At 39.5% G+C, this 20,389-nt stretch overlaps 1 protein-coding gene across 3 annotated transcripts in view; it reads right to left on the bottom strand.

Annotated features, from left to right (window-relative positions):
* IGF2R (insulin like growth factor 2 receptor) overlaps window positions 1–20,389 on the bottom strand; it is a 57,685-nt gene that overhangs the window by 16,208 nt on the left and 21,088 nt on the right. For all 3 annotated transcript variants that reach the window (XM_039568473.1, XM_039568474.1, XM_039568475.1), the window contains 23 exons: window positions 19,571–19,674; window positions 19,017–19,181; window positions 18,190–18,330; window positions 17,695–17,841; window positions 16,670–16,801; window positions 16,126–16,273; window positions 14,546–14,723; window positions 13,852–13,967; window positions 13,293–13,455; window positions 12,459–12,638; window positions 11,341–11,442; window positions 10,398–10,499; window positions 9,553–9,727; window positions 8,088–8,255; window positions 7,392–7,535; window positions 5,946–6,124; window positions 5,488–5,575; window positions 3,827–4,033; window positions 3,335–3,465; window positions 2,553–2,650; window positions 1,606–1,742; window positions 808–998; window positions 139–265 (listed from right to left, as the gene is read on the bottom strand). In XM_039568473.1, coding sequence (XP_039424407.1) covers window positions 139–265; window positions 808–998; window positions 1,606–1,742; window positions 2,553–2,650; window positions 3,335–3,465; window positions 3,827–4,033; window positions 5,488–5,575; window positions 5,946–6,124; window positions 7,392–7,535; window positions 8,088–8,255; window positions 9,553–9,727; window positions 10,398–10,499; window positions 11,341–11,442; window positions 12,459–12,638; window positions 13,293–13,455; window positions 13,852–13,967; window positions 14,546–14,723; window positions 16,126–16,273; window positions 16,670–16,801; window positions 17,695–17,841; window positions 18,190–18,330; window positions 19,017–19,181; window positions 19,571–19,674 — 3,323 coding nt within the window. The remainder of the gene's footprint in view (window positions 1–138; window positions 266–807; window positions 999–1,605; window positions 1,743–2,552; window positions 2,651–3,334; window positions 3,466–3,826; window positions 4,034–5,487; window positions 5,576–5,945; window positions 6,125–7,391; window positions 7,536–8,087; window positions 8,256–9,552; window positions 9,728–10,397; window positions 10,500–11,340; window positions 11,443–12,458; window positions 12,639–13,292; window positions 13,456–13,851; window positions 13,968–14,545; window positions 14,724–16,125; window positions 16,274–16,669; window positions 16,802–17,694; window positions 17,842–18,189; window positions 18,331–19,016; window positions 19,182–19,570; window positions 19,675–20,389) is intronic.

Below are 20,389 nucleotides of genomic sequence, written 5' to 3'. Positions count from 1 at the left end.
GTCAGTAAGCTTGTTAGTCACCCTCCAGAGGATGTGTCACACTGCCCTTTTCTAACAAAGTCCCTCAAGAACACAAACACAGTAGTGTTGCTTCCAACAGCCTCTTCCACATACAAAATCCTGAGGCCTCCTCCTTACCTGTTGCAGGATTGGTTACCCGACAGTCATTTTGCACATTGCTTTTAAGAGGACATGCAGCAGCAGTGAACCATAAGAAGGTATATTCACAATCTTCAATGGCAGTTATAAGTTCTGGCTTTGATTCCTAAACACAGAACAGTGGAGAGAGTGACATCTCTATAGAGTGATAGTGTTAAGATTCCATGCCAACAGGTTCATCCCTGCAGCCTGTAGCTGAGCTCAATTCAAGCACACCAGTCCTAGAAACCAACACATCATCATGGTCCAGTGAATTTATCCAAAGTCCGAGTATTTTACTGTGATTATTTCAAATACACAACAGTACAGAATCACTGTCAGGAGAAATAAAATTAATGAGAGGAGAGCTAAAGGTAGCCTAGGCCAACAGAAAATCCAAAAGGCGATTCAAATCTCATCAAATAGAAGAGTACTTAATGGCAAGGCATACAGATGCGCAAGCGTTAAGAACTACGCAGCCAAGAGCATTATTTACTAACTGAAACACTTCCCAACCTGCACTACATTCATCTTCAAGATAGAAGCAGATGATCTGACACTATTACAGATGACAAAATTTGTGCCAACAGACTACAAAATGACCTCTTAAAAATTGCTCAGCATCTAAAATACATGAACACAAAATCCCAGCAGAAGGAACCCACTTACAATTTTGCTTTCATCACACTTGAGGCGCAATACTGTTGTTTTCTTCCGAATTTTATCTGGACACTGATCTCCATTAATGTATTTCAGGACAGAAGTGACATTTTCCCAACGAGGACCATCAGCAACTTCCCCAAGACTGGTACATTTTGTACCCTCAATGAGGGAGGCAGCAGCATCAGAAGGGCAGGAACCTATACAAATAAACAAAAACTGCATTATCACTCCAAATGTTAGTAAGGTGTACTTGCCTGGAATAAAACTCCACTACTCGACTTTCAGGTATATTATGGCTTCTATGGATCTATCTCCAGGCCATTGTCCAAACCATGCTCATTGGGGAGTATTTTCCCCAAAAATCACAACTAGCAGCAATTGTCTCACTTCACTTAAGGTCATGCAAAAAGTAGTGGCAGCTACCACAGTGGAAGTAGATTGCTACAGACTGGAAAGCTACAGTCTGGCCTTGCATTGCACAAAACATAGAGTCAATCAGAAGATGCCATAGAGAAATTCTGAACTGATTATTTTAATCTTTAAGAGCTACAGCATACTTTGGATAAGGACAGAAGAGCCAGAGTGACAAAGTTATCAAGAGAAGGTAAGAGCTGCTAGTGAATCTCACCCACTAAGATGGAAATCAGGCCCACAATCTACCTTTCCCTCTGGTGCTGAAACCACACCACTGTCTCCACATACTTTCCTTTGTGATTTTTCTCACCCAGAACAGCCATCAGCAGTACTGTCCTACCACTTGCCTTCCCTAGCTATAGGAAGAATATATCTTTATTTTGCACTTACGTGTAGGACTATATGGTACTAAGGGCTTGCAGACATTAATATAGTATTTCTGGGTAGTAGCAGATACAGCAATTGCCTCCCAGTTCTCTCTATGTCGCGTCAGCGATGAAAAGTCATAGAAGTTTCCTTCGTCATCCCTGTACAAAAGATTAAAGGCATGTAAAATAATTAAGTGTTTTAAAGTTGCAATTCTTAAGTTACTACAGTAATTTTAACCTGATAACTCTAAGCAGGGAATTACACTGGGAAAAGAAGTCTGCATTGAACTCAGTGCTCCCCAGAAACTTCAAATTCAGTAGAGAGATATATCACTGCACCAGCTATCCCCACGGAAACTGTCCACATGCAAACAGCTCTCAGCCCATGCAAGAGTAATTCCAACTTTTAATTCAGGCATGCTGGCTTTCAGTGCATGGCATGCACACACACAGTTACAGTGCACTGTTTCACCTTAGGGTAGTGACCTATAATGAGGCCAGATGTTCAAACTCTGGGCCAATTACTAGCCACATTTGATCCCACTAACGCAATCTTAATGAGCTAATACTTGGTTGTGACAGATTTAAACGACATTTTTCCTGAAGCATTCTTTGGTGGAAGTTTCAAACCGACAGTTGTAGTCTTACTCAAATTAGATATTGTTAAGTAATAACTAGACACTTCCAACAACCTAACATACTCAGCATTCAACCATCAATAAATACATACCAAACAGTACCCTTTTATTACTCTCCAGAAGAACATCAAAGTATTTTTTTTCCAATGAAATTAGTTTTCGGAAGCACAGGTTGCAAACGTTATTTAAAATATTATGCATTGGCATTGAATGCTACATTAGCTGGTCAAAACACAACAGCTAAAGGAGCAGTGGTGCACTGAATTGCAAGAAGGCCGTATTTGTCTCTCTCAACATACAGCTCCATTTTAGTTTTGTGGAAACAACTTACTTGTAGGAGCACTCAGTAGATTTAAGAGGTGGGCAAGCATACTGAGTATGCCATTCAAACATGTAGGTGCAGTCTGGAGTTTCCTTCAAAAATACAGGCTGAAAGAACACAAGACAAAAGTAATTTGCTTTCTCAATTAGACACATTGAAACTGAAATGTCTCAGTCATGCTACAGGAAGATCCAGGAACATACATATTATCTTAGAGCCACACTATGCCTCTGACCAGCTGAAAAGCATGGCTTCTCCCAAACCTCAGTTTATCCACATGCACACTTCTGATAAAAGGGTAGCCATTAGGAATTGTTGCCTCCCCCATGAAATAAGAAGAGGAAAAGTAATTCTAGACACCATTGTTTAAGAACAGGAAGCGATGCACAAATACAGACAGATACTAAAAGCAATTAACCAGCTTAGTCTGGCCATGTAATACCTGCTTTGCTGCACATTAAGCCTTCTACCTTTTATTTCTTACAAAGAAACAGCTGTTATTTACGGAAGAACATCCCTTCCTAACTTCTCCAAGAGCTTTGGTAATGATAGACGTCCCTTAAAGGAACAACATGCCCTGATTTTCCTGGGCAATGATAAAGGTACCATCCATAAATAGGAAATTCAAAACATTCTTCTTTTTTTTGTCCCCTACCAGGACCATTGAATCGCCTGTCTAACCTGTAAATGATCAGGCATGTTCATGTTCTTCACCCTACCCTTCCATACTTTAAAAAAAAGAGGGCAACTCTGGAAGACAGTATGTACAGGAAGCATGTTTTGAAACTAACCTCAGATGTAGTCTTGTCACAATAGAATAATATGGCAGTTGATCTTTCATATATTTTATGACATTTTTCTCCACTGGTGTAATTAATCATTATTAAACCATTTTTGAAAGTCAGTTTGTCTGTACGTAAGCCTAGAAGCGAAGAGTTGAGAAAAGTCAACAGCTACAGTAAACATACAACTGCAGTAATGCCTCTGGCAACAGGGTCACACAAACAGCAATAACATGCACAATTAAAGAACTGATAGACAGACTTCAATCTTCCTCTAAAACTTGCAATCTAGTTATTGAGTGACTACTCCAGTACAGTAAGGTTGAGCTCATTTGTAACTGAGTGTCAAGGTAACTACATGTATGACATTTTATCTGCACATTGAGCAGAAGCAGCGAGGTGCTTTATCTCATTAGATGTACAAGATTAGCAAGAACCCTTCTTCTATTACACCCTGGCTAATCTTCCCGTTCCCTAGGTTTGTTTCGGTAAGTGCAGTACCTGCTACTTTTCTGAAAGTACTGTCCATCTTCTTTACTTGACAGGATGCAACACTGTGACCCTCCACGCCGCAAGGTTGTGTTATTTCTCCACAAACTCTGAAGTAGTAGTCATACTCATCTGTGCTCACTTTTATGTCATCATTGGAAAGTGGCTTCAGGTTAAAAACGTGACCATACCTTGGATCTTTCACCTGGCAATCCTTTCCTTTAAAGAAAAGTTAAGAATTTAAAATACAACTTAAGATCTACTAGCCTTGCCAAATACAGCGGGGATAATTAAGGCTTACTAAGACAAATAAGGCCACAAAAATGAGTAGCTACTTTAGTGCCTTAACACTGAAGAACCATCTTAGTTCAGCTAAGGAACTCATTTCATGAAGTCACCAATATCTAGAACTATGTGACTATGTATAAATGGCACATTTCTTTTATAACTGTCACTAAAGCAAGATGCAGAAGTCACACTGTAATTCAAAAACTACCTCAGAGTGGTCTCAAGTGCTTCCTTCAGCTGTGCTGAAGGTTAAGTACAGAATCAGAGACACTAAGTCCAGAACTTGCTTAATTATCTAGAAAGAACAGCAAGGTCACAAAATCAAAGCAAAAGGTGTCTGAGATGTCAGTCTTGTATCTTCTTTTAACAGCTCTGAAGTTTGCTGATTTAAGAAAAAAATCGGTCATAGGAAATATTTACTCCAGCTAACAAATCTACAAAGATGTATATAAAAGAAGATTTAGGAAAATTCTTGTTTCATGAGTCTCGTTAGCTGATATATGTCAGTGACTTTGCTGTTGATCAACTCCTCAGTTTTAAAGTGACTCTTTACTAAATATTCTGCAGCTTTTTAAAAAAAAATCATCAGATTGTATCACATGAACATTATGCTCTTCTCAATCATACAAGTTGGTAACAAGTAAAGACATCAGTTTCCCTCCCTTCAAAACCACAATTCAGTCACCAGTGTCCTGCACAGTAATTATGTGCTACAGAGCAGTAGTTTGTGAACATTCCTCATGCCACGTGAGATCACTGGCAGTTTCAATAATGTCTAGGACTGTTGCGATAGATCCTTTACAGGAAGTCCAGATGTTTTATAAGGAATTATCTACAAGCTGCAAAAAAAAGCCTGCAAAGGCAAAGAAGATGCCTACACACTTAACCTTCCATCTAAGAGATGATAATTAAGTACCAGAACTAGAACTTGTGATTCCTTGTTGTACATCCTGGAGTCAAATGCAAACCAAGACTCTCTCACTGGTCTCTCCCCCATTGTTTAACAAGGGCCAAGTTTAAAGCCTTGCTTCCAGTCTACAGTGAGGGACAAGGGAATGACTTGCCAGGCATAGAATCAACTCTGTTCTCATGAAACCTGATGCTTTAATATTTACTAGCAAGTCTGTCTGTGATTTAATAAGGTAGTACAATGCTTTCTTAAACCAGCATTATTATACTACCTTCTTTCCCTAGATAGGCAAGTACATTTGCCTGTCATCGTTAGATAGGATTTGTAGTTAGTTTAAAGCTCAGAATAGGCATCCCTCCACAAGCCAACACTTTTTACAGAAAGATTCACAGGGCAAGAAACCAACATAGCTTCCTAAGTATTTACTACTTGTACAGTTTGATTGAGAATTTAAAGCTCAACTAACTACACTTACCTTCTGCTTTGTGAACAGGACATGCTGCCAAGGTCCTCCAAACAAAGACAAATTCACAGTCAGTCTCTTGCTCCAACACTGGTGATCCCTGCAGAAAAGAGCCATATGAAGGAGGCTTACTACAAGTAAGCCTTACTTACACTGCAAGTCTCAAAACATACATGCATGGCTTTTTTTTTTACTGCAGTTTCACAGTCTAAGATCTCCACTATCAAATTCCAGTACTCATGTTCAGCAAAGAGCTGCTTTTGGTGGCTCACAGGATTCTGATAGTTCACTGTTGTGTTCTACAGGTTCAGTAAGGCAGACAGAGTTTTATTAAGAAGAGACAAGGAAAAACCTGGTATGTAAGTTTTTACTTTTTAGAACCAGTCTCTCCATTTTAAGAGGAGCAAGCACGGTCTATTCTGTTACCAGCACTAAAATTCTCATTAACAACAAGTAGAACAGAAAATTACCGTTGTTTGATCACATTGGAAGATTATACGTGTAGAGTAATGCTGATTCTCTTTGCATGTGTCACCATTCAAGTAGATAATGCTTAATGACCCATCGGTAGCAGCCTGGGGGTTTATCTGAATGACTCCAAGGTTCTTGCTTTTATCGGCGTATTTCACACAAGATCCTATGGCACCACCTACAGGAAAAGAACTGGATTTTAGCTCAAAGCTTTGACAACCAGAGTTAAATTTATTGTAAAATAATATAACAGGGTAGCTTAAGAGAGCTTTGAAGTAAACTGTCTCAAACTCCTGAAGCAGAACACAACACACACATATTCATAAATACAGATAGAGACATTGTGTACCTAAAGCCTTTGAGGAATAGAACAAGTTACTGTCCTGCAAACACTGAAATCTTTCAAACTCCACTGATTTATCTGGTTCCACAGACTTTTAAAAGACTACAGTAGTGTTAAATACATTGAACTGGCTAGAAATGCAGTAAGACAGGGTATAAGCTTCTCATTCTGGCCTCATTCAGTTAGGAGACTTCAACAATACTTGACTTTCTGTACTAGTTTCAGCTGGGTAGAGTTAATTTTCTTCACAGTGGTGAGTATGGGGCTGTGTTTTGGATTTGTGCTGAACACAGGGCTGATAACAGAGATGTTTTTCTTACTGCTGAGCAGGGCTTACACAGAGCCAAGGCCTTTTCTGCTTTCATACTGCCACACTGGCAAGGGGGTGGGGGTGCACAGGAGGCTGGGAGGAGACATAGACAGGACAGGTGACCCAAACTGACCAAAGGGATATTCCAGACCATATGATATCATGTTTAGTATATAGAGTGGGGGGAAGAAAAAGGAAGGGGGGACCATTTGGAATAATGGTGTTTGTCTTCCCAAGTCACTGTTACACATGATGCAGGCCCTGCCCTCCTGGACATGGCTGAACACCTGCCTGCCCATGGGAAGCAGGGAATTAATGCCTTGTTTTGCTTTGCTTGTACACACAGCTTATGTTTTGCCCATTAAACTGTCTTCACCTGAAACTGCTCACTTTCACCCTTTCTCATTTTCTCCCCGATCCTACGAGTGAGGAAGTGAGCAAGCAGCTGCATGGGGCTTGATTGCTGGCTGGGGTTAAACTATGACACTTTCCTATCTTCTTTAAAAAATAATAATAAAATCACAGAACCCAGCAATACTGCCCTCCATGCAATTTTCCCAAATGCACTCACATACATCTCAATGCGAGAATCCTGATAAGCATTAAGACTGCTCTCAGTTTGCAAAAGTCTGTTTATTAATACTCCTGACACATGTCACCCAGGTCTAAGCTATTTCCATGATTAAATAGACAGAGTCAATAAACCCTACTAAAATACACAGGAACATCCTTCTGACTATAACGTCTTGCATCAGAAGCCACAAGTCAAGAAGTGCTTGCCACTTGGCTTACCAGGACATCCAGTCACATAGGGCAAGGGCTTGCAGACATTCAAGAAAAACGTTCGCTTTTTTGCTTCCTTTGAAGTGTCTATAGCAACCCATGGCTCACCCTCTTTGCTCAAGTCACTTAAGTCATACTCATTGCCAGCAGCATCTGGAAGAAATGCAGTAAACTGAGAGAACTTACAGCAGAACTGGGTTTGAAATGATACCGGTTTCACTGACAAATATACAATTCAAAATAATTTTCAGAATCCCATTAGATACATATTATGAGAATGTACTGTTGCCACCAGAACATCACTATGCCAAATGCAGATCATAGTTCCCCTGACAGTTACTTCCCAAATGTAACTTCTCCACAATTCACAGGTGCATTTTTACAGATGTCAATACTAAATTAACTCATTTGCTTCAGAGTTGGGCTGAAGCAGCATCAGTCACAATAAGGATTATTTAGTTTTCAAAGTAATTATCAGCTTTCTTGTGTATACCACAACATTTTAAATTAGCTTCTTTCCCTGTTTGTGTAAGTTAAACCTGCTTCAATTTGCCTCCTCTCCTACCCTACAACTTCTATAAAGATTTTAAGTCTTACAAATGTCTTCACAATAGGTATTCTTAAAGCCCTCCACTGACCAGAAGTTTGCTGGTCAGTTAGTCCTTCCAACACAGGACAGAGCCCACTCAAATTCCAGGTACTTACCTGTAACCTGACAATCTACAGGAGCAGGAGCACAAGCAAGAGCTGTGTGAAACTCAAAAAAAGTATCATGGACATCCAGCACTGTGTTTATCTCCTCACGCACAAACTTAAGCTCTCCAGGATATGAATCATTACAAATGAAAGTCACTCTGAACATGTCTGATGTTCCTGTAAAACAAACATTTATCTGCTGATAGTTCTGTTCGGAACATCTGAATTTAAGTTCGAACTAATACATGACATCACAATTTTCTAACAGTTTCTTATTACTAACTGCTTCAAGGATAATACTACCTTACTCCTTATGGACCTTAGCTATAAATATGCAAACATTCTTTAGAAAGCTATGAAAAATTGCCTAGGAGCCCCAACTACCTCTACAAATAAGAGACCAAAATGCCTTGACACATTTCAAGAACATAATTACCTTCACTGACCTGTGTTCCCTATGTTCTTTGACATATATGAAGAAACACAAAAGCTTTAAATTACTGCTTTTAAATTACATCACACGAAGTTCTGGGTTTGGGGGTTTTGTTTGTTTGTAAGAAGTTCAGTGTAATGACTGCAGAACAAATAATACTGATCCTATCAAAGCACTATATTTTAAGCTCTGTTTAGTTCTCAAGAAGTGACAGAATTATGTAAGGGAGTATTATGTGTCATCAAAATGCTTAGTAGTGTTATAAAAACTGTAGAACCTCTCAAAGCAAAATACGTAAGAGCTCAATCATTGCTACATATTATGTACAAAAATGTCACAACTGAGAAAATAAGAGATATCACCCCAGCAATTTGTACAGAGGACAAGCACACAGAAGCATCTGAGGGTCCTGAATTCAAAACCCAGTTTTCCCAAAGTCTTTTATTGCTAAAATGTCATATTCCTTTCTATGAAGCTCAGTTTCAGTATAATTGGAGAACATGTAGTATCAAAAAACTAGATACACATTTTTCATTCATTTTATCTGCAAAAGAGACTTAAATTAATGAAGTAGGTGTACATGAAGTATTAGAGCACTAATTCAAAAAATTCCATACAGGAGAGTATAAGCTTACTGAAAACTGACCTTTCAGATATGAAACAACTTTAGAGAGCACTATCCATGAAACTGAAGATAAAAGCTATTACTTCACTTAGAAAAAGAGCCAGAGTTAATTTTATTTGACTATCCATTTCTCTATGCAAGGACCACTATTTTTCATCTGCTAAGGAAAAAGCCCTATACTGTATTGAGTCACTTTCCTAGAGTTTTGAAATGCACATGTATTACTGAAAACTGAGCCTTTACCATTCTGTGTAGCTTTTTTTCTTCCTGAAATTTCCATATGAGCCAGTTTGTTTAAGTAATTAATACCAAGCCAAACAGACTTCAGTACATGAACAAAAGAAAGAATGAAGACCAGTCACACCAAGTTTTTACAATACAAGCATCCATTTCCACTGTGTATTTCCGGAACTCACCTGATTCCACATGAAGAGGACCTCTGTAGGTAAGAGTGAGAAACCCTTCACTGGATAGAGAGAGGGTTTTGTCCAATTCCACCCGCCTCACAGGTGTCAGATTTTCTCTTTCACACCCAGCAGCTGTTTTGCCATTGATTTTACCACAATACGGCAAGTGTCCACAAATGTTTAGCTAGAAGGTTTGAAAACATGTAGATATACAGAATATTAACTGCATCAGAAAAACAAGGTCCACGTAGCCATTTCTACATCAGTAAAACTCCCTTGCCAAGAACTATTTCAAACAAAATGGTTGTCTTACAGTCTGGAAACGACAGACATTTCAACTATAATACAGTAACAGTATCCTCAATCTTCAGATTACAGGGTCCACAAATTCTCCCCACTAGAAGTACAGGGTGTGGTTCAGCAAGTTCATTCTTGGCCTAAGATACCACTACAGTTTTATCTGTGACAGCCTAGGACTACTGACACATGCAGATTACATTAAAAACACTGATATGGACAGATTAATCCCTTTCTAGGCTTTCCCTGTCGATTTCTTCAGAATCAGCAGGTAAATTGGTAGTACACAACAGAATCCATAAGGGGAAAATCATCTCAGAAAGGTAGCCTCAAAAGTGTGGCAACCTTATGTTCACCAAGAACCAGAAGTTTAACGCTTTTAAGACCATCTCAGATGAATGAAGTTATCTTTCATTCCTTCTCTCAATCACAGTGCTTTCCTGCCAACTCATATTTCCTAAGAGGACTGAGTGAAAGCTCCACTAGATCATTAAGCAAGACAAAAAAATGCAACAACAGCGCTCATAAACAACAGACTGCACAGTCGAAATCCTTACCGAGAAATTCTTCCCATTACCAGTAGCCGAATAGCCCTCATCAGAAGCCAATGGCTGCAGGTTGAACAGAAAGCCAGTGTTTGGATCTCGCACAGAGCAGGACTGGAAAAAAAAATTACAACAGAATTACTTTCTCCTTCTGCATTTCTTCTGTTTAGGTTTTACCTCTAACTTGTTTCAAGAACCAAAGTAGTGATTTAGACATATTCCTAGCCTGCATACCAGAACACCAGAATACAGCTCTGGCAGTAGCTTCATTCAATTCTTTTGTACATTTATTCAATTATTTTTGTTCACTGACATCAGCCACACCAACATATCAAAGTGGAATTTAACAGATGGCATCCATCATATATTAGTAAGAGCAAGGAAATTTTAACTGAGGGCTGTCTTCACACTTATGTGTTGAGACCTGTAAAGTAGAAGCAACTGAGTAGATTTCACAGAATATTTTGCACTGGAAGGGACCCTCAAGGATCACTAAGTCCAACTCTTTAATGTATGGCTCGTATGGGGATCAAACAGGGATCAAACCCTCAACCTTGGTGTTATTAGCACCGTGCTCCAACCGAGCTAATCTGAGGGTTTAGTGTGAAAAAAGAAAAGTCTCATTTGATGATCTGCACAAAACAAGGACAATACATATCCTTACATATAAACTCAGTTTTACAAGCAACGTAGCAAGGGAATGAAACATTCAATTACAAGAGCAAGTAAACTGTTCTCAAGAGAAATCACCTGAATACTTTGGTCAGAAATTAGACATTTCAGAAACACTTCAAAAATAAAGCAATAAGATATCACATGACTCCATCATGATCAACTTAAGATTTCACTTTAGTTAGTTATCTTCAAGAGCCATTTAAACACAGCAACCAAGAGTGCTAGAAAAAAAAAATAGTACATTGGGACTACAAATACAATTTACATTCTCCTTTCTCACCTGAGAATCATCTTTTGTTTCTTTGATTGGGCAAGCAGCCTCAGTTTCCCATAAGAAAGTGGCCACACAATCCAGAATAGCTATAAACCGTGGGCTGCTACTCTGGAAACAGATTGCAGAGGAAGACCAGAGTAAGTGTAATAGCTATCACTTTCTCATGTTTGAGATTCCACCTTGCAAGAAACTGTCAGGTTCTTCTAAAAGACTTCACTACAAAGGCATACAATTCTCACCCAAATTCCCTCTCCCCGATTTACCTTGAAGGTCATCATCGAAAATTTTGTCTAGTTAAACACTTACCATGTCACCAAGCATTAGCCAAGAACTGAATCTGACATCCAAATACTCAGATTAAATTCGATATTTAATCTAGACATGTGTAACTAGATCTTGTCTCAGTCTAAGCTTTGAAGAGTTTTGGGGTATAATACATAGTCCATAATTTAAAAAAAAAAAAAAAAAGCAAAAGTAAAGCAACATAAGCCTGTTAGGTGAGGTACCAAGATAACAGGAATATTAATTATATACACTTCATGTCAGTTTTCAGACAAAAGCAAAGCAGTTCATGTCTGCAGTTCATAACTGCTCCATGTCACAGATTTTTCACCACACCTCTTAGGCTAAAGAACATGTGGGTGATGAGAGTAAGACCTGCAGATTCACAAAACCAAGCAAGCTTAAGTCTAACAATCCCCTCAGTCTAAACTTCAATATGTGGAGTTCTATCACTGAAAACTCTACAGATTTAAGAATTCTAGAACTAATAATCTAAGGAGGATGCAGAACCTAAGCCTGAAGATACACTTTACAACATTCTTCCTCTTAAGAGGGTCCATAATGTTTGCAGTTTTAAGTCCTCATGTATTTTTCATGCTAATTGGACCAGTCTGAAATAGTATTGTCCATCAAAGCTGTTAGTTTTTATCTAGTTCTTATTTATGTAAAATACTGAGACATGTGCTTCTCTATCATCTAAATCAGCTTTGTTTTTATATCTCTGTTTTAACACCTCAAGAAGTCTGCCTTGTCACAAATCTGCTATACACTACACGTCTTCATGTGGTTTCATGAAAAACCTACTATGATGAAATAACAACTGGAAGATCATTTGTCCTTACAAGAGTGCCCCTGGAACAGACAAAGTGGATGGTGGTGGTATAAGTAGTTGTCTTTCCATCAGCATTGATGCACACAGAGCCATTTGCATAGGTTAGAGAAACATGTCCAGGTCTTTCAATTACTAGTTCTTTGCTGGCAACACCAAGATTACTAATAGAAGTGACTTCAGAATAAGAAGCCTAGAAATAAAGAAAAGCATGTCAGCAACATTTAAAAAAATAGATACAACCAAAAAGAAAATAACCTGTATACAAGAGTATTGTAGTAGGTATCTTGAGAGTTTTGAAGGTAACAAAGGTATAGAGATATCTCTACATTTCTCTCCCATTCTGTTTCACATATGTAACAGACAACCTCCACAACCAGGATGGGGGGGGCAACAAAGAATCTTAAAACAAATTTTTTCCACAGCTGATTCTAAAACAAGCTAGAAGCAGGACAAAATATCCAGGATGACAGCCTGTTCCTAAAGAAATGTGTATTCCTAGCAGTCTCTGAGACTCCAGCAACTCATACAGAAGAGATGCAGTCTGTCTGCCTTTGAAACACAGGGCAAAAAATCATGACTGTCAAACATGACATTGGTACACTTGTAAAAATTAAAGCTTTGGTCTCTGAAGAGGTGAACAGGAGGTCTATCATTCTGCTATGGATATGCAACGGTATGGGTACACAGAATATTCCTTTGCACAAGGAGTCAGAATTCACAAGGGTGTCTTAATCTCACTTGTGTCTGTTTCAATCTCACTTGTGTCTGTTTCAATCTCACTTGTGTCTGTTTCAATCTCACTTGTGGCAAACCAGCTCTGAGCTGGGATGTAAAGGGTACTCACAGAAACAAGCCTGTATTCCATCTGACAGACAGATGCTCGCCGGTCACATCCTGGGACAGCAATCAGGGGTCGACAGACATTTATGTAGTACTTCTTGCGCTCACTTGGTCTTGAATTATCCATGGCATACCAGTTTTCACCTCTCTTCTCAGATTTTGCTAATCTGAGCAGAAAGAGAAGTTCTACTCTAAGAACACACATTCCTCATAGACTCTCTCTACCCTTCTCAATCTCAAGAAACAGAGCAACCTGAAGGCATTCCAGAGTAACTTTTCCCCCTCATTTTTAAGTGCTACAATTAAGAAAGAATACTCCTGGGACACAGAGCACAGTTGACAAGGTAGTAAGTTTTTATAAGCAAAACCATCCCAAAAAGTCAGTTTACATCCTAGGAGGCAATTCAACATACTAGAGGGATTTCAACACACTTGCAGTCAAGACTGTTACAACAGGTGAAGCTTCTGGTGCTGTCTACACAGGAAACCAACTTCAGCCAGAACTATCAGCCAGAACACCAAACTAGAATAGCTAAGTTACACTGCATGTGTCACTTTCCTACCTTGACAAGTCATACTGGTCCATGGTGTTGCGATCAGTCACAACACATTCCAGTGGAATTTCTGGACAAGCATGTTCAGTGTACCACCTGAAGTTGTAGGTATAGCTATCTTCTTTCTACAAATGAGCAGAATAGGTCAGAGAGGGTTTCCACACAGATGACTTTGCGACTCATAGCTACTCCATTATATGGAGTATATATGCCATCTCCCCTTGGTTTTGGGATATACTTTCTCAGACTGATTTTTGTTGGTCTGTTCTGTTATAGATCTTGTCATTCCCTGTGTCATCAAAAATGCTCTTGCCAAAAAAATCTGCTCTGGTTCTGTTAAACTGCTCTCTGCTATGTTACAGGACACACAGTCCTACCGTTTGTTACTTCTCAGCCAGTTTGGCTTTTTCCCAGCTAGAAATAAAAGACAATCAAAAGCACTAATAATTACATGGCCCAGGGACTAGAGGAGAGTGAGGTAAGAATCTGAATCCAGGTAAACAGCTTAGTGTTCACTGGCCAAGGTAAGCTTTATGGCTACAACAAGAGTTAAACAGACCAAGAGAAATAACTATTTCTTTTAGTCTGCTTTATAGGTACTGGATATTTCCACACATAACACTCTGCTTGTACTGACCTAGTAGTTATTCTTGTCAGTATTTTAGGATGGAGACCCTTGCTTTCTTCATACAGAGCTTCTTACCTGATATTCAGGCTGACCTATTCCAGCATCACGGTCACACAGGAAAGTTATAAGGGTAGATCGCTGTATTTTATTCTCATTGTTGTATGCTGTACCATTTTTGTAGGTCAACTGAATCAGGCCATCATAATATGAAAGTTTGGAACTGGGCAGTCCAAGACTCCAAGACTGATCCTTACTAGAAAAGAAGAAGTGAGTTTTGAGAGTGAACAGAATGCAAAATTAATTGTCTCTAAGAGAAGTCTTACAAATAGTAACCACACAAGTAAGTTTATACAAGACACCACAGCAAGATATAATAATAAAATAAGGTTGATTAGACCTCCGTGAGCTGGGATAAAAAGAATGCTGCCAAAAGGAAACTTAAAACATGAACAGAAAAAGGAAAGGAAGTTACATATTGCTTAGATATCTAGAAAACTTTAATACTCCCTTCTCTAAAAGAGTGACAATACCATCAAGTTCTCATTCTCCAAGGCAGAAGTCAAACTGCAGACACCCTCAACTGCAGACACCCTCAACTTGGGGTCAAACTGGCCTCATCCAATTATATATGGGCAGTGAAGACCTAGCACTGCACAACAGCTCTTTGCTAGGTATCAGCTTTGGTTCAGGAGTGTTTCTTCACTCTGACTTAACACTGACTCTATCAGACCTAGCTTGACCATTTTCCCCTGAAGAACATTTTAAGGGTCTGCAGTGAACTCTCCTTGGCTGGAAGTAACTCAGATAGAGCCAGCTAATATACAGCTGCAAGTGTTTGCCCTGTACCCCATCTCTGACCTGCAACCTGAAATGCAGAGATACTACCTCAGACATAGTTTGTAGGAGGCAAAAGCAATGATGCTGTCGGAGTAGCAGTACACACTGGGACCATGCCTGCGCAGCACATTTAGTAATGGAGATCATAAAATTGTTAAGGTTGGAAAAGACCTCCCAAATCACCAAGTCCAATCATCATCAACTTAGCACCACCACCAAATCTTTACCACTAAACCATGTCCTCAAGTCCATATCCACACATTTTTGAACATTTCCAGGGATGGCAATTCCACCACTTCCTTGGGCAGCCTGTTGCAATGCTTGACAACCCTTCCCATGAAGAAATTTTTCCTAGTATCTAATCTAAACCTCCACTGGCACAACCTGAGCCCATATGGTGCAACACCTAAACTCTGGGCTTCACCTCTGCCTAAGGCAGCCACTGTTCATCCCAAGGGCAGCAAGCTCACATTCTTTAGGCCAGCTCCTGGAATACAGCTGACTCCCAATCTCTGGATTGTAGGTTGCCTTAATACAGCTGCAGTAGTTAATCTAGAGTTTACAGTGCCTTTGGATAACAAAAGGGAGAGCAATGGGCACATCCCATCCCACAAGTTAGCTGTAAGTAAGATTACATGTATGTGCATTTGGCTTGAAACAGCTAGCAGTGTAATTACTGCAAATTATATGCAAATTACCTGAGTCTACTACAGGTAGCCCAGTAATTACTTTACATGCAAATTGTTCATTGTTGCACACAGACAACAACACATCACGCAACGAGAGATCTCTTAGAGACAACAGAATTAGTTACTCACCTTTTCGTTACTTGGCAAGCTGCTGACTTTGTGTGACACAGGTCATCAGGCAGGCTGCCACAGACGCTTATGTAAAACAAGTACTCCACCGTGTCAACCTTATAGGAACTTTTTGCCTTGGCCAGAGGTGATAAATCAAAAGAGAAGCCTAATCAGGAAGGAATAAACTTTATCAGTTCGATTTTGTTCCGATGTCTCTCACAGGTTTTGATTCAGTCAGTCACATGGCTAGTTCACCTCCCCCTGAGTAAGTCTCCTTCTATGTAATTACTGTTCCAGAAACAAAATGGACAAACTAAAAGCATGATTTCTTATAGAGAGAGATTTACTTCAGTAAAATGTGCATTTCATCTATTTTCCTACATTCACTAGCGGAGTATTAAGCTCATGCTGTTCTGATCTTCCATATGCACGTACTTAAAACTGTGGGTGCTTATAGCATTAGGCTGAACTCACTTTACTCTTGAGCATCAAAAGGACTTACTTGTTGTGGCACAAGTTCTATCCCTAATGACCTTTCAACTTGCTGAACAGAAATACATACCTGCCTGAGGATCAGAGACTTGACAGTCATCTCCTTCAGTTTTAGACAGGACACAGGCAGCAGCAGTATACCAGTCAAATGCATATGAACACTCACGCTCAGCCATCAAGATTGGAGCACTTTCTAGATCACCTGGTATCACAAGAGCAATGTGTTATGCATACAGACAGCCAGGCTGCCAACAGGAACTAGGAGTCTACCTAAGAACATTAATTTCCCGAGAAAAGCAGACCAAGATAACTGTTAATGAAAAATAATTTTGATTCCATTTTCAAAGAAGAGGTACTTTAAGTCTTTGCATCCTCCTCCCCAAAATAAAATTTTAGCCCAGAAGTAAAGGTGGAGGGCTCAATCTGCTCCTGAGAACTATCACAATATTTGAAAAAATGTCTACTTTGACACACTAAATTGGTGTGTTTATAACAAAGCAATAGCTGTATTAGGAAATAATGCATAATCTGATCCTAAAAGCCAGCACACTTGGAAGTTTCAACTTCTTAAGGCTGAGGTAGAAGAACACAGGTTTTCTATTTCCCTGAGAGATAGTTAACTATCAGACTATTGTAATCAACATGAACAATATTAACTTCTGCAAATGTTTCTGCTTTTCATAAACTGCCAGCAGTTTAGGTACAAACCATACTTATTGGAAAAGAAGGCTAAAGTATCTGATCTCAGTTGAGAACGACTCCCATCAAGACAATCTAGGGAAAGAAAGTGCTTCGTATAGCTTCCAGATATTTGTGGAGTTTTAAACACTTAAACATACTTCAGTCATGTTTGGAAGAATCTTATTTCAAGAGACCTACTCAAGGGTTTTTAAAGAGTACTTGAATAACAGGTAAACAGAACTAAATACCTACAATTTCATTGCCATCATTCAAACAAACCACGATGCTTCAAGCTTTTTCATAGAAAGAGATAAAAGACAAAATCACATGCTAATATTTAGCACTCATGTCTGGGCTTATTAGATGACCTTCAGTCTTTAACTGGATCAATGAACAGGGTGTGGATGTTCTCACCTGGTCTGCATATTAGAGTGAGTACTGTTTGGATTTTTTCTTTAGAACCACAGCTGTCTCCATTTGAATAGATAAGTTGAATATTTTCTCCAACCTTTTTAGGAGAAGATACAAATGTTCCAAGATTCTTACTGTTGTTTTGCTTATCTGTAAAGACAGTAAATACAGAACTTTTGCTTCTCTGAAAAGAAGTGAAGCTTCTGTTAGATTCTAAGACTTTCCATTTGTCTAGTTAACGAGAAAACATTGATTTTACCTTGCCAAACCATGCTACAAAGCCTACGGCTCTTTAGTTAGAAAAAGCTACTTGCATTATTTCTTCAAGCATCTTTGAGATCAGAAGAGAAACATGCTCCTAACTTCTGTTTCCTTGAATAAATGAAGGCACTCAGGACAACCAACCCCATTTGCAGAGAAAGTGACAAGCCTTCAGAGGCTTAAAAAAGCAATGAACCAAAAAAACTCCAGAAACACCATGAACAACCCCTGACTCACCTACAGAGCAAACAGCAGCACCATCTGAACAGCTGGAAGCTCCTCCTCTCTTCCACACTTTATGGCAGACATTGATGTAGTAACGTTTCCTTTCTACCTCTGAAAAGCTACTGTCCACAGCTTCCCAGTTCTGGGCTGACTCTGAAATACAGAGGGTTGTCAAGAACAAGTCATCTGGCTAAATTGTTCCAGCATCTCCATGCCAAAATGCCTTTTATTATAGAGGACCCCACATTTCTGTGATGACCTCTCCTTCAGAGCATCCCCCAGCACACAGAAGCCCTAATCTCAGCTCCATTCCCCCACCAGCTGAGATTATACCTGCATCTGTCCCATGAAGCCACAGCTGCCAAATCCTGCCATTTCTGGATGGGTCCAAAGGTATTCCCTTTGCACAAACCACCGGGTGGAAGCTGCTGAGCCATGGTGGGTTCTGACTAGCACTGGTTGCCCAGAGAGATGGTGGATGCCCCATCTCTGGAAGTGTTCAAGCTCAGGTTGGATGGGGCTTTGAGCAAACTGTCTAGTGGAAGGTGTGCCTGCCCATGACAGAGGTGTTGGGCTAGATGATCTTTAATGGTCCCTTCCAGCCCAAACTGTGATTCTGTGACTTAAAACCACTTAGGATGGCAGCAACCAAGGCAGTCACTGACATGGCTACTTTCATAAGGCACTCAGTCTGTTTGGAATGAGGGAAGCAAACACCAGCATCCCAGAAATTCACTAAGAACAGCAAAAGCTGACTAATATTCAGCTAAAGAATAGCATTAGAGATGGCATGTAAACTCAGGACAAAAGTAACTGAAAACTGGTTTTTATTGCCATACCTGAACTGCGGATAAGAGGTGACAAGTCATAGTGTTTTCTCTTATCAGTAACTCTGCAAAGGAGATCTTTTTTCTCTTTAACACATGCATATTTTGTATCCCAAGTAAAAAAATAGGTGCAGTCAACTTCACCGGTGAATACTGGCATTCCTTTACCATCATTACCTTAACATGGAAAGCAGATGAACAGATATTAGGTTTCTAGTGGGGGAAGGGGAAAAAAGCAAGGAGACTTGAGGACTAGCAATGAGCAAGGAAGACAAAAAATCCCTTTGCTGCAGAGGACTTGCGTTTCTGGATTTTTTTTTTACCGTTGGCTAAGAAAAAAAAAAGGTTCTTTTATACTTCCATCTTCTCAATCATCAGTGTAAATTTAGACTAGCAGTGCTACTACACAGCACATCCTGCTAGACATTGAAATTACTGCTTACTGTAACAATATTAATTTCTTGTGTTAGCTATGGCTCAAAGCAAGCATTCATTTGAGCATAAGGTCTACTAGCAAGCACAAAAGTCAAACCCTGAGCAGAGCTGTCACAGCTTGGTAAACTCACCTGCTGTTTCATTGCACTCGAAGTTAATGATGGTCATTCTCTGAAAGCCGGAACTACACGCATCCCCGTTCGGATAAATTAAAGTGAGATCCCCATCAGAGTATCTGGGTAAGAAGTCAGTTTTAGATAGAAATGTGGGGTCAGACAATCACACAGTGTTCTTCACATAACAGAAGTCACATTCTGGTTCATTTATTAATTGTCTCACTCCATGGGAAAACAAATGCTAGTTCAACATCAATACTGGCATTTCTACAGCAACAACGGCTTGCATCCCCTGATTTTTCTGATCACTTTTCATTAATTTCTATAGAGTTTAAAGAATGCTCTAAAGCTCCTCTAGATATGGTAGAATATCTTTTCCCATCAGTTTATTGTATGGCTGTTTCTGCAAGTGGAGGAAGTCATACTTCCTGGAAGATCACTGCAACAAATCTGTCACAGACAAAATGGAAGATTGTATCGACATGAATTAATCTCTGTTTTACAATCTCATGCAAACTATTGTCCCTATGTACCACTTGGGAATCAGCTTCTTCTGATACTACTTTACATGTAAAACATGAAAAAAGGAGGACAATAGGCAGTACAGCACAATCTGCAATTGGGACAACCAGGTCAGTGGAAGTCTTCCTGTCTACACAATGGCCTCTGCCAACCTCACTGGCGCCTCTGTTTGTTAATGCTATCCTGGTATACTGTTACAGTTTTTCTAACAAAAAAGTGAGCAAAAATGCTTGCATTTTGTATCAACTATTGGTTACATGATAAGTAAGCATCAAAGCAGAAAACAAAGACCAGTTAGACCAGTTAGCAGGG

Source organism: Corvus cornix, chromosome 3, assembly GCF_000738735.6.
Source record: "Corvus cornix cornix isolate S_Up_H32 chromosome 3, ASM73873v5, whole genome shotgun sequence".
Lineage (NCBI taxonomy): Eukaryota > Metazoa > Chordata > Aves > Passeriformes > Corvidae > Corvus > Corvus cornix.
This window is presented reverse-complemented; position numbering and strand designations above follow the sequence as displayed.